Genomic DNA, 12,110 nt, shown 5'->3' with positions numbered 1-12,110 from the left:
GTTTTTCTGTTTCTCTCCGACAGCAATGCTCCAAGTGTAAGCACGGTGAGTCCAGGCCTAGGCTCTGGTCCAGGGGCATGGTCTGTGTTTCTTATACTTTCGTCTCCACTACTTCTTAGTGAGTTCTTTCATAGCAGAGCAGCAAATCAAAGGGGAACCTCCATCACTTATGATCACTGTAACTGGCTTAAGAGCAGCTTTTGAATTGAGGGGTGGGAACATTCTTTTATAATTCCACTGCTTCTTAGGGACCTATGTAGTTAAAAGTCAAGTTTGGTGTGGTGTGACCTCATGATCCTCAGTCATCCAGCAAGACTTTGTTCCTTATCTTTCTTTACTGGCAGGGCCTGCTTTATAGGCTTACAGTAGCCCTCCATCTGTGTCTCCTAAGTGAGTGCATTGCAGGCCTGTGCCAACACACTCAGTTCAAGGGTCAGCATGTTTTTTATTTTTCCCAAACCAGATAGATATCAAGGAGATTATCTGAAATATCTTTAAGTCGCCTTTTGGCAAAGGCTAGATATGGATTTACCACAGTGCTTTTAAAGAAAGTTTTTCTTCCAGAGCAATTTCTGTCTTTCATCCATTGGGACAGTTAATGGAGCTACAATTGGTAGTTTCCTTTTTTTTTTTTTTTTTTTTCTTTTTCCTTGCCAAATCAAATTCCTACAAAGTAGCTCTTTGCCCCCATCACTCATCACGGACACCAGCAGACCCACTGACTTTAGGACCATGGCCAACCTCGAGTGTACCTTCATTGCCATCAAACCAGATGGCGTGCAGCGCCGCCTAGTGGCCATGAAGTTCCTTTGGGGTTCTGAAGAACACCTGAAATAGCATTGCATTGACCTGAAAGACAGTCCTTTCTTCCCGGGGCTAGTGAAGTACATGAACTGAGGGCCTGTGGTGGCCATGGTCTGGGAGGGGCTCAGTGTGGTGAAAACTGGCAGAGTGATGCTGGGGGAGACGAATCCAGCTGATTCGAAACCAGGCACCATTCGTGGGGATTTCTGCATTCAAGTTGGCAGGAACATCATTCATGGCAGCGATTCAGGGAAGAGTGCTGAGAAAGAGATCGGTCTATGGTGTAAGCCGGAAGAACTGATTGACTATCAGTCTTGTCCCCATGACTGGGTGTACAAGTAGACGTGGAGAAACCAGAGTCCTTTTTGGTACTACTGATGGGGTTCCTGGACACATCCCACTGCCTGGATGGATCATCTTTTCTAAAACAATAAAGACTTTGAAACTGGGGGAGAAAATTCCTACAAAGTAAAGATATGTTCAGATAGTCTCCCACACAATTCTCAATTTCACAATTGTGACGACCTATTTGTTACCTGGGTAATAGAGACAGGTATATATAGTGACACATATTTGTAGTCTCAATGTTCAGTGTAGGAGAGGCAGAGAAGGTGGTTTCCTGGAACTTCCTGTCAGCCAGCCTTGACTAGAGCTTAGCACCTGAGGAACAACATTCAGAATTGACCTCTGTCCTGTCCTCAAGTGTGTGTACAAGTGCATAGGTGCACACACACCAAAAAAGGAAGAAATTTTATTTTCAGCTTTGTGTATAAAGATCTTAGGGCAAGCAAGAATTGTAAGCCTGGGAAGTAATTAGGACAGCAGTTTATATAGGCAGGCTGTGTTCTAGTTGACCAGATGAGACTCATTTGGGCACATTTTTGCTTTCTGCAATGGTGTTGACAGAGCTAACCTAACCAGTGACCTTGTACAGCACAGTAGGGCATACAACATGTGCTATTGGGACTAATTGGCCATTAGCTATCCTAACGAGCAAAGGGGGAGCAGTGAGTTGTGACAAGAATGAGAGTTGTATATGCCTCTGCCAAGAGGCAACTGTGGGAGTTTGTGTTCGGGTTACCCCTTCATCCTACTCTGCCTTGCCTTGGAGGAGTGTGTGGTTGTCTTGTGAAGGTAAATGACTTCCTCCTCCTTTCTGTGCAGACTTCTGCTGGATGTGTTTAGGAGACTGGAAGACTCATGGTAGTGAATACTATGAATGTAGTCGGTACAAGGAGAATCCTGATATTGTCAACCAGAGCCAGCAAGCACAGGCCAGGGAAGCCCTCAAGAAGTACTTGTTCTACTTTGAGAGGGTAGGTGTTTTATCTCACACCAGCATTTCAGAGTTGGCGTTCTCCACTTAGCCTGCTGATGTGAGAACACTGGGATGCTCTGTGCACATGTGCAAGTCAGTGACTGGAGCACCTCGTGTGCTTGCTATTGCCTCCTACAAATGTCGTTTTTCAGTTGTGCGGGGTGATGCAGGAGGAGCTGGTATTCCCTTAGTTGTGTGGATCATGGTCCGTCTGTTCCATAAGATAGAGCAATCCGTGGGCATGTTGACCTACCAGCCAGTAGGTCAACTTCTATGTTGACCTCTGTACCTTCCTGGGACTCTAAATGTTTCCTTCTTCCTCTGCTTTGTAGTGGGAAAACCACAACAAAAGCTTGCAGCTGGAGGCACAAACATATCAGCGGATTCATGAGAAGATTCAAGAGAGGGTTATGAACAATCTGGGGACGTGGATTGACTGGCAGTACTTGCAGAATGCTGCTAAGCTGTTGGCCAAGGTATCCACCAGCTCAGTCTTCTATCACTAGTCCCTGTTGGCCGCAAACATTGGGGTGGGAGGCCATCTCTGAAAGGAGGGAGAAGGGAGAGTTTGGTGCCCTGCATAGCTTTGCATGCATGTCTATGGAGCCACATTTCCCTATGTTGAATATACCAGAAGTCTTAGCCCTTTGCTAGATGTCCAAGGGATTTCTGAGCAGTTTTACTGCCTCTACCAACAGAGAAAACTAAAGCCTTTTTCTTTGTTCCATTTATGAATAGTTGGGAAAAAAGTATATGATAAGTATTGAGATATGTAGACTTTTTAAATTATTTTTATGTGTATGAGTACCCTAGCTATCTTCAGACACACCAAAAGAGGGCATCGGATCCCATTACAGATGGTTGTGAGCCACCATGTGGTTGCTGGGAACTGAACTCAGGACCTCTGGAAGCGCAGTCAGTGCTCTTAACCACTGAGCCATCTCTCCAGCCCAAGATACATAGATTTTTATGACCACCTCAAAACATAAAAGTCCTGAGGCAACTGGTAATAAGTCAATATGAAAGGGTGTTGGTTCTGTGACCAGTCTTGTTTCCAGTTTCCTTCCTGTAGTCCATCTATAGATTGGCCTTGTTGATTTCAGGTCCACATGTTAGAGTCACCATTTGCATGGTTGGAAATGAATTTTAAGAGCCACCTAATGTGTGGGTCAAGTAGAATCAAAGTTAAAACTTCTTTTCTTTCCTATTACAGTGTCGATATACCCTGCAATACACCTATCCATATGCATACTACATGGAATCCGGTCCCAGGAAGAAGCTGGTAAGCAGAAGTGCCTTTCTGCTGTTCCATGCAACTTTACAGGGGCCCATTCTTTCAGGCTCTGTATAGGTGAATATGGTCCCAACCTGTCATTAGAAGAACACAATGAAAACTGTCTTACTGCAAAAATCCATTCTGGCTCTGAGCATCTCTAAAATAAACCTCAGATTCTATAATAGGCAGATGCACCTAATCCCTTAAACAATGATATTTAAAGATCAGAGGACTCAACAAGTCTGATCATTTGGAGAGCCAGTGGCCATATCATAAACATCCTTACATTATAATTGTCAGTTTTTCCTCTGGTTCTTCTTCTTAGATATGGTTGTTTCTGCTGATGAAAAAAGTAATTTTTAGGGCTAGAGAGATGACTCAGTGGTTAAGAGCACTGACTGCTCTTCCCGAGGTCCTGAGTTCAATTCCCAGCACCCACATGGTGGCTCACAACCATCTGTAATGGGATCTGACGACCTCTTCTGGTGTGTCTGAAGACAGCGATAGTGTACTCATATATAATAAATAAATAAATCTTTAAAAAAAAAAAAAGAGCACTGGCTGCTCTCCCAGAGGTCCTGAGTTCAATTCCCAGAAACCACATGGTGACTCACAACCATCTGTGATGGGATCTGACGCCCTCTTCTGGTAACAATAGACAGTGTCTGTAGACAACAGTGCACTCACATACATAAAAAAATTTTTTTTAAAGATTTATTTATTTATTTACTTATTTATTATGAGTACACGATAGCTGTCTTCAGACACACCAGAAGAAGGCTTCAAATCTCATTATAGATGTGAGCCAGCATGTGGTTGCTGGGAATTGAACTCAGGACCTCTGGAAGAGCAGTCAGTGCTCTTAACCACTGAGCCACTCCAGCCCTGTCATTCATTTTCTAGCCTTTAAGATTTAATGTTACCGGAGTGAAGTTTTTGGCAGAGCACCTGCCTAACACACATGAGCTCCTGGAGTCCATCTTAGCACCAGAAAAACACAGAGACATGGTTTCACAAACTTTCTAACCTCAGTGATCCAGAAAGATTGAGTTTTCTGTCCATCTTAGACTAAAGCAAATCCTTACCTAAAAAAACAAGGCACAAAGATGCATACATGCATACATCTTATTGTTACAAGTTTATCATTGTCAGGGCTCTCACTGTTTACCAGATTGAATTCTTCTTTACATAAATGCTCCAAATGTCTTACCTTAATGCACCATCATTTGAAATGACAATTGTTTCCATTTTCACACTCACAAATAAGACTAAGGAAAGTCTTTTTGTGTAACATTTCATTCCTCAAGTGTGTGGTTACTAAGTCAAACAATTTGGTTTCTTCTGAGTCTAAAAAAAAAAAATTAGCCCAGGCATCCTTGAACTTACAATTTTTCTGTCTCTGCCTCTAGTGGTGGGATTACAGGCCCACACCACCACGTAGGCCAAATTGATTGGTTTTCTGTTTGGTTTGATTTTTTTTTTTTTTTTTGCTTGGTTGGTTGTTTTTGTTTGTTTGTTTGTTTTAAGATATATGTATTTAATTTATATGAGTACACTGTAGCTGTCTTCAAACACACCAGCAGAGGGCATCAGATCTCATTACAAATAATTATGAGCCACCATGAACTGGGATTTGAACTCAGGACCTTTGAAAGAACAGTCAGTGCTCTTTACCACTGAGCCATTTCTCCAGCCTTAGTGTGCCACCATTCCCAGTGTATGTAGTGCTGGGAACTGATCCCAAGGCTTCGTACATCTTTAGGTATTTCACCAACTGAGATACATCTGTATTCTCCATTTTAAGGCTTTATTGACCAGATGACTGGAGGACAGAAAGATGTGGTGTAAATACAATATCCATTTTTACTTAACCTTTTCAGTGTCTGTGTCCCAGTGTTTTGGGACTATCTTTTCTGTGGCTATAAGCTTCTCGCCTTTCTTTGGTGGTAGATAGCAAATGTTGCTTTTCCATTTGCTCCTCTCTTCTGTAAGCTCTTTGGATGCTGTTTTCCAGCTCTGGACATAGAGTAGCAGGCATGCTGAGGACAGTGTCAGGCTTGTCAGTTGCTAATTGGAGCCTGAGGTGCTGCATGTACCCTCCATCTGCAGGCCCTGCCCGGCTACAGCCTTCTCTCCTTCTGACCCTCCTGCTCTGCCCATACAGTTTGAATACCAGCAGGCTCAGCTGGAAGCTGAGATCGAAAACCTTTCATGGAAAGTTGAGCGTGCAGACAGCTACGACAGAGGGGTAAGTGCTGCTGCCTTCCTTCAGGTAAGGGAAGAGCGTCGATTTCACAGTGGTTGTATTGGGATGGGACTTAAAGGTGGGAAGGACAGGTATTTAGACTCCTTGGAGCATCTCTGATATGCTACCTGTGGCTTTGCTTACTCTCTGCTCCTGGCATTGCAACTTACTTATAAAACCTATTGTGTTTGTACAGGACTTGGAAAACCAGATGCACATAGCAGAGCAGCGGAGAAGAACCCTGCTAAAGGATTTTCACGACACCTAAGCTGGGCTGTGGTTGTGCCGGGGTGAGGAAGATGTAGCTGTGAGGCCACCCGGCTACCGTACTGCATGCTGCAGGCTCTGCCTTTCACAACCCAGGCAACAGCCAGGGCCCCACTCCTGAAAGACACTGGCAACACACCTCTTAGTCGATTTGTTTTCTCCTCATATTTTTGCTTTTTGTTTCTACCAGGGTAGAGGCCACGTTGAACTGGCCTCTAGTAAGGACTTTAAATTTCCCCTGGATGGTTGTTGGGCGGGAGGGAACTTTTTTTTTTCTGAATGGCTATTAATAGTATTAGATCATTACAACTTATGTAATTTTCAAAGGTTGTACGATTATAAAGAGGCGAACCATAGGTAACACAGAGCCCGTTTAAAATAAATTGGCATTGGAGTGCTTCACCCTTTAGCTATTTGACTTAGAATGTAACTTGATACTGCCCACCCACCAAGCCTCAGCAAGTCTACACTGCCGGGGGGTGCCCTGGGATAGCCTCTGCTATCCAGCATCATGTTTGACTGGAGCTGGAGTCTAGGGGAGAGCATGGGTGGCGGAGAGTAGGGAACTGAGTTGGCCTGCATAATAGGCATGGAGCACAGAGTTACATACCTCTTGCCTTAGCTGGACAGCCAGGGCAGAGCAGAGCACAGACTCACTACAGGTTGCTTTTATTCTTGAATGTGAGGTTTACCTGAGTCAGGCCACCCAGACCAGCATCCAGAGCAGAGGTAAGCCAACGCATCTCTGGACTGGGAGACTGGTTCAGCGTGGTGCTTCCTTTTGTTTCATAACGAAAAGAAATCCACTCTTGAAAGGAATTGTTCCCCCAGATGAGTTCCCTTTTCCTTGGTCGTTCCTTTTGATCCAGTATTCAAGTGGTGGACTCTGACCAGGGACACTGTCTTGTGTTCTTATGAACAGAGTTAATAAAGTCAGAGTTCAGCATGGCTCTTAGACCAAGGGCATGGGCCTTGTGGCTCAAGAGCTAGGTTTGCACAAGTTATTTTTATGTTCACCTAGAGTGTGGCCAGAAACTGCTCCAGGGTGGGGTGTGTTCCCTTTTGCTTAGTTGCAGCTGCCAGAAGTCCCCGTCTCTATGGTCTGGGAGTCTAAGGCCAGGAGAATCCCTGGTTTGTGGTCTCAGTTCCTGTACTAAGAAGGGGCTGGCCAGAAGAAAGGACCAGTTCTTGCACAGTACAGTGCAAGGGAACAGGCAGCTTGCCTGGTGTCCTTCCTATCTTGAACCTGGTCCTGTGGGCCTTTGAAAAGTTAGATCTGTGATCTCTGGGGTTTCCATGGCTTTGTTCAGTGCCTCCCCTCTGAGACTGGCAGAGCTGTCTATACTTGACAGGACCTCCTTGAACTCTTAGGAGAGCCTATAGAGAAATCTGTGAATATTATGATGCAGATTCTTTGATATTCATACATTTTCACCTCCAGTCAGCAGTTTCCTAGGTACCATGTAAAGCTGTAAAGCTGCGTTCTTGTTGGAGACAGGTGACAGCTGTGACTCTTGGGGTACATGACCAGCTGCGCATCCTCTTTCACCTCCTCAGGTTTTGTCTCTTCATGTTGTCCCTGACAAGTGAGATTGTGAGGTGGACTGGGAGTAGTTTGGGGTATGGTGAGTGAACCCAGCACACCAGTGGGAGCTTGTGAACCAGGAGTGTAGCAGCTTCAGGCCCAGGGTGGCCTGTGATGCTGTCAGCGCACAGACCTTTCCACCAAGTCCTGTTGGTGGCACTGCCGGACACAGGACAGAGCTGCAGCCTAACTTTGGGTACTTTGTGAACTACACAGCTGCTGTCCTCCCACTCCTTAGCTGTGACCCTGACCATTGGCACTTCAGGAGGCTCTGCCAACCTGTAGCTGGTGGCACCTCACCTGTGGAGACCTTTGTTTTGCACCCTCAGTGATTGTCCTTCCTTAACATTATCAGAACATCTGAAAGGTCAGGCAGAGGTAGGGTTTGGTTTGGTTTGGTTTGGTTTGGTTTGGTTTGGTTTGATTTGGTTTAATTTAGTTTGGTGGCTTTGCCCTGCAAAGGGTAGAGAAAGACGATGTTTTCATGAACTGACCAGATCCTTGTCTCTCTTCAAAGAAAAGTTGAGGTAATGTCATCTCGAAAAGTTGAGTGATTTATTCAAAATAAACTCACTTTCTGATTATAAAATTGTGTGAAATCTGTTTTTTCAAAGTGTTCAGGTAACTGCCTTTTGTTCTTAGCGCTCCTTCAGGTACTCTGAGGACCCAGACAGACTTTAGCACTGCTTTTCTTGAAGTTTCTTTTCATAGGGAAAAGGCATCTCTAGGTGCTCCCTGCAGAGGGAAAAGAAGTAACTTGGAAGTGTTAGTTCTCTCCTACAAGCATTCCAGGATTAAAGTACTAATGCCCTAAGCCCTGCCATTAAAGACCTGGGTCCCTCCAGGGCAGATGCAGAACCATAATACAGAGGACATTATGGGCTCTTGAGAGTTATAAACAAAACTCAGGACAAACCTGCGATGGGTTTGGGAGGGTCGTCAGGCATGCAAGCAGCACTAATGAGAGTTGTCCTAGGGTTTTACTGCTGTGAACAGATACTTTGACCAAAGCAAGTCTTAAAAGGACAACACTAAATTGGGACTGGCTTACAGTTCAGTCCATTTTCATCAAGGTGGGAGCATGGCAGCCTTCAGGTAGGTGTAGTGCAAGAAGAGCTGAGAGTTCTACATCGTCATCTGAAGGGTGCTAGGAAACTACTTCAGGCATCACATTAAAGCCCACACCCACAATGACACACCTACTCCTATGAGGCCACACTTCCTATTAGTGTCACTCCCTGGGCCAAGGATATACAGACCATAGCGAGGTAAACTGGCACTGTGGTGGGCCAAAACCCCACTGCTGGTCTTGTTACCACTGGGTACACAGTGAGGTGTGAGGGGACACTACCCCCTAGAAGAGCCTTTAGTTCATGACAGACATAGAATTGATCATCAGTAATTTTGTTTTATGTGTGTGGGTGTTTTGAATATACGTATACTGTGTCTGTTTATTGTACACATGTCTCCTGCCTAAAAGGTGTTAGGAACCAAACCCCTGGTCCTCTTGCAAGAGCAACTTAACTGCTGAGTCATCTCTCCAGCCCCACCAGTGAGTATGTTTACTGGGCAGCAAGAACCAGTTAAGAGAGAGCCATCCTTGAAAATCAGCAAACATAGGGTAACAAGGTGTTCACACTACTTTTGGTGATCTTTACACATGATGTCCCTGGCAAGATGGTTCAGTGGGTAAAAGCATTTGTCTGACAGCTGAAGAAGAACCTCAGAATCCTTTTGGCAGAAGAAGAAAACTAATTTCTACAAGTTGTCCTCGGACCTCCACACTCTTCCGTAGTACAAACATGTATACACACATTTAAATGTCAAAATACATTTGAAATGTAAATAAAATGTCTTTTTAGGGCCCGGAGAGATGGTTCAGCAGTTTAGAGCACTTCCTGTTCTTGCATAAGACCCGTTCAATTCCCAGCACGCAACTGTCTGTAAATCCAGTTCCTGGAGATCCAGCACCCTTTCCTGGCCCACATAGACATGCATATGCTACACAGATTTTTTTTCTAAGATTCTTAAAAGGCTATTATATTGCATACTAATATCCAGAAGTCTGTATCTTTGGTAAAATGCCAGGTGTGGCACCACACCTATAATTCCAGAGCCTGGGAGTCTGAAATCAGGAACTCAAGGCTAGAGAGCCTAAGCTGTTTCATAGTGAGACCCTCGTCTCAAAAGAGTAGAGGAAATAAATGCCATGTTAAAAGGATAGTTCTTGGGCTGGAGAGATGGCTCAGTGGTTAAGAGCACTCTCAATGTTCTTCCCGAGGTCCTGAGTTCAAATCCCAACCACGTGGTGGCTCACAACCATCTGTAATGGGATCCGATGCACTCTTCTGGTGTGTCTGAAGAGTGACAGAGTACTCACATACAGAAAAATAAATCTTTAAAAGAAAAAGAGGATGACAGGGCCTACAGGAGCTGAGTTTGTGTCTAGTATTATACTTATTCAAAGAAGGTTATAAATCAAAAAAACTTTAAAAATTAAAAGGATAGTTCTTTACTACTCAGCTATTAGAAACAATGACTTTATGAAATTCCTAGGAAAATAGGTGTATCTAGAGAATATCCTGAGTGAGATAACCCAGTTACGAAAGAACAGACATAATATGCAGTCACTGATAATTGGATACTAGCCCCAGAAAGATCTGAATACCCAGGAAACAACTCACAGACCATATGAAGCTCAAAAAAAGGCCAAAAAGTGGAAGCCTCAGCCCTTATTAGGAAAAAAAAACAGTAAGTGTATAGCACCCTCTCAGAGTGCAGTACACCTAGACCTTAAATCATTAATAACTTAAGAGCTAAGAAGATAACCTTGTGGCAATTTTTGGTATTTAAAAATCATTCTTAATCTATATACCAAGAAAACTTTCTATGTTACCTTATGTTTTACATGTACTTTATGCTTATTGTAACTACTAAGATTTCAATGCATACTATCAAACCTTTAAAAAAGTCAAGTACTGACAAAAATATATTCACAAGAGCTTTATGCCAAAATGCCTTTAAAAATCTGTACATGGGGGGCTGGAGAGATGGCTCAGTGGTTAAGAGCACCAGCTGCACTTCCAGAGGTCCCGAGTTCAAATCCCAGCAACCACATGGTGGCTCACAACCATCTGTAATGGGCTTTGATGCTCTCTTCTGGTGTGTTTGAAGACAGCCACAGTGTATTTATATATATAAATAAATCTTTAAAAAAAATCTGTACATGTATCTTTTTTTAAAAATAAAGTTGTAAAAAAAAAAGTTCTTTTAGTTGGGATTTATCAACAGTTAAATAGTATAGTTTTTAGAAAGTGTTAGTTGTCCTTATTATACAAGAAACTAACTCCCGACCTCCTACAAAGGGGAAAGCCTGGGACCTGCTCTGTAGGTCAGGCCTGGAATTTGGGAGAGAGCTTCTTGGCTCTGCCTCACATGTACTAGGGTCCCAGGCGTGTCCTACTACACCCAACTAAGAAATTGGAATATTCCTAAATGGGCAACAGATTTGTCTGTTAAAATCATTAACTTTGTTTTTGAAACAATCTTGCTATGTAGCCTAGGCTGCCTGCCTTTACCTCCTAAATGCTGAGATTACTCCAGGTGTGTACCACAAGGCCCAGATTTTTGGAGACTAAAACATTGTAGCAGTAATTCCCTTTGTGAATTAACTTTAGGTAGCTAGGGAGATGGTTTGGTGGATAAAGCTTGAGGTCCGGAATTATTTCCCAGCACATAAATAAAGGCTAAGTAGGCATTGCCATCAGCCTATAGTCCCAGGACTGTGGAGGTGGGTCTAGGATCCTCAAAGCAAGTTAACTAATCAAACCAACCCAGTTGGTGAGCTCTGGGTTCAAATTAGAGCCTGTTCAATGAATATGGTGGCAAGAGAGGGAAGAAGACATACATCAGTATCAGCCTTCACCTGCCATGAACACACCCTAAAATTTTGGGGCAGGAGGCAATGTCCTTATTCCTTTGCTTCTGTGTAGGAACAGCCAGGTATGCTACCATAGATCCCACTCCATATGAAAATGGGGGACCACTCATGCTGGTTGTTCCATAGCACCCCTGCTTTTTTGGCTAAATCAACATTGCTACCCTTCTGACCCAGAAAACTCCAGTACTGGGTTAGGAAGATTAACACAGTACTCCTTGAGGATGACAAGATTAGCTAGTAAACTTCTGACATTTAGTGAAGAAACTTGCAACTGTAGACTGTTGGAAGTCATAGTACTTCACTGCATTGGGAGAGGGGAAAGGGGTCCGCTACACGTCTCCTGAGGGTAAGCCCAGCCTAAGAAGAGCAGAGAGTTAAAAAATGCCTTGGCCTCTGCCTTATAATCTGAGTTTTATTTTCTTCAGAGGCCAGGGTGTCCCGATTAGGAAAAAGCCTCCCACCACCACCACCACCCCCTTCCCATCCAGTACCCTTAAGGCAAGAGTGCACAGAGGACACATAATTACTTCATTTTGAGGGATACTGGGTGGAACCCAACCTGGGCACACTGGGCAGCTTCTTACTAAAGTTTGCTTACAGGATTCCCTGGGTGGTCCAGTCTGGCCGCAGAAGGGCCTTTAAGAATATATAAGGTCGTGGGGGAAGCTGCAAGAA

At 43.9% G+C, this 12,110-nt stretch overlaps 1 protein-coding gene and 1 pseudogene across 2 annotated transcripts in view; both read left to right on the top strand.

The window, feature by feature from the left end:
* ARIH2 (ariadne RBR E3 ubiquitin protein ligase 2) overlaps nt 1-8,076 on the top strand; it is a 53,344-nt gene extending 45,268 nt beyond the window's left edge. Inside the window, 6 exon segments of the mRNA XM_080933932.1 lie at nt 24-45; nt 1,969-2,120; nt 2,455-2,598; nt 3,336-3,404; nt 5,563-5,646; nt 5,840-8,076. Coding sequence (XP_080790058.1) covers nt 24-45; nt 1,969-2,120; nt 2,455-2,598; nt 3,336-3,404; nt 5,563-5,646; nt 5,840-5,911 — 543 coding nt within the window. The 3' untranslated portion in view covers nt 5,912-8,076.
* Nucleotides 733-1,206, top strand: LOC308433860 (nucleoside diphosphate kinase B-like; annotated as a pseudogene). Its single transcript has one exon. The product of its transcript is annotated as a nucleoside diphosphate kinase B-like (transcript).
* Nucleotides 8,077-12,110: the final 4,034 nt, after the last annotated feature.

Source organism: Micromys minutus (assembly GCF_963924665.1).
Source record: "Micromys minutus genome assembly, chromosome: 21".
Classification (NCBI taxonomy): domain Eukaryota; kingdom Metazoa; phylum Chordata; class Mammalia; order Rodentia; family Muridae; genus Micromys; species Micromys minutus.
This window is presented reverse-complemented; position numbering and strand designations above follow the sequence as displayed.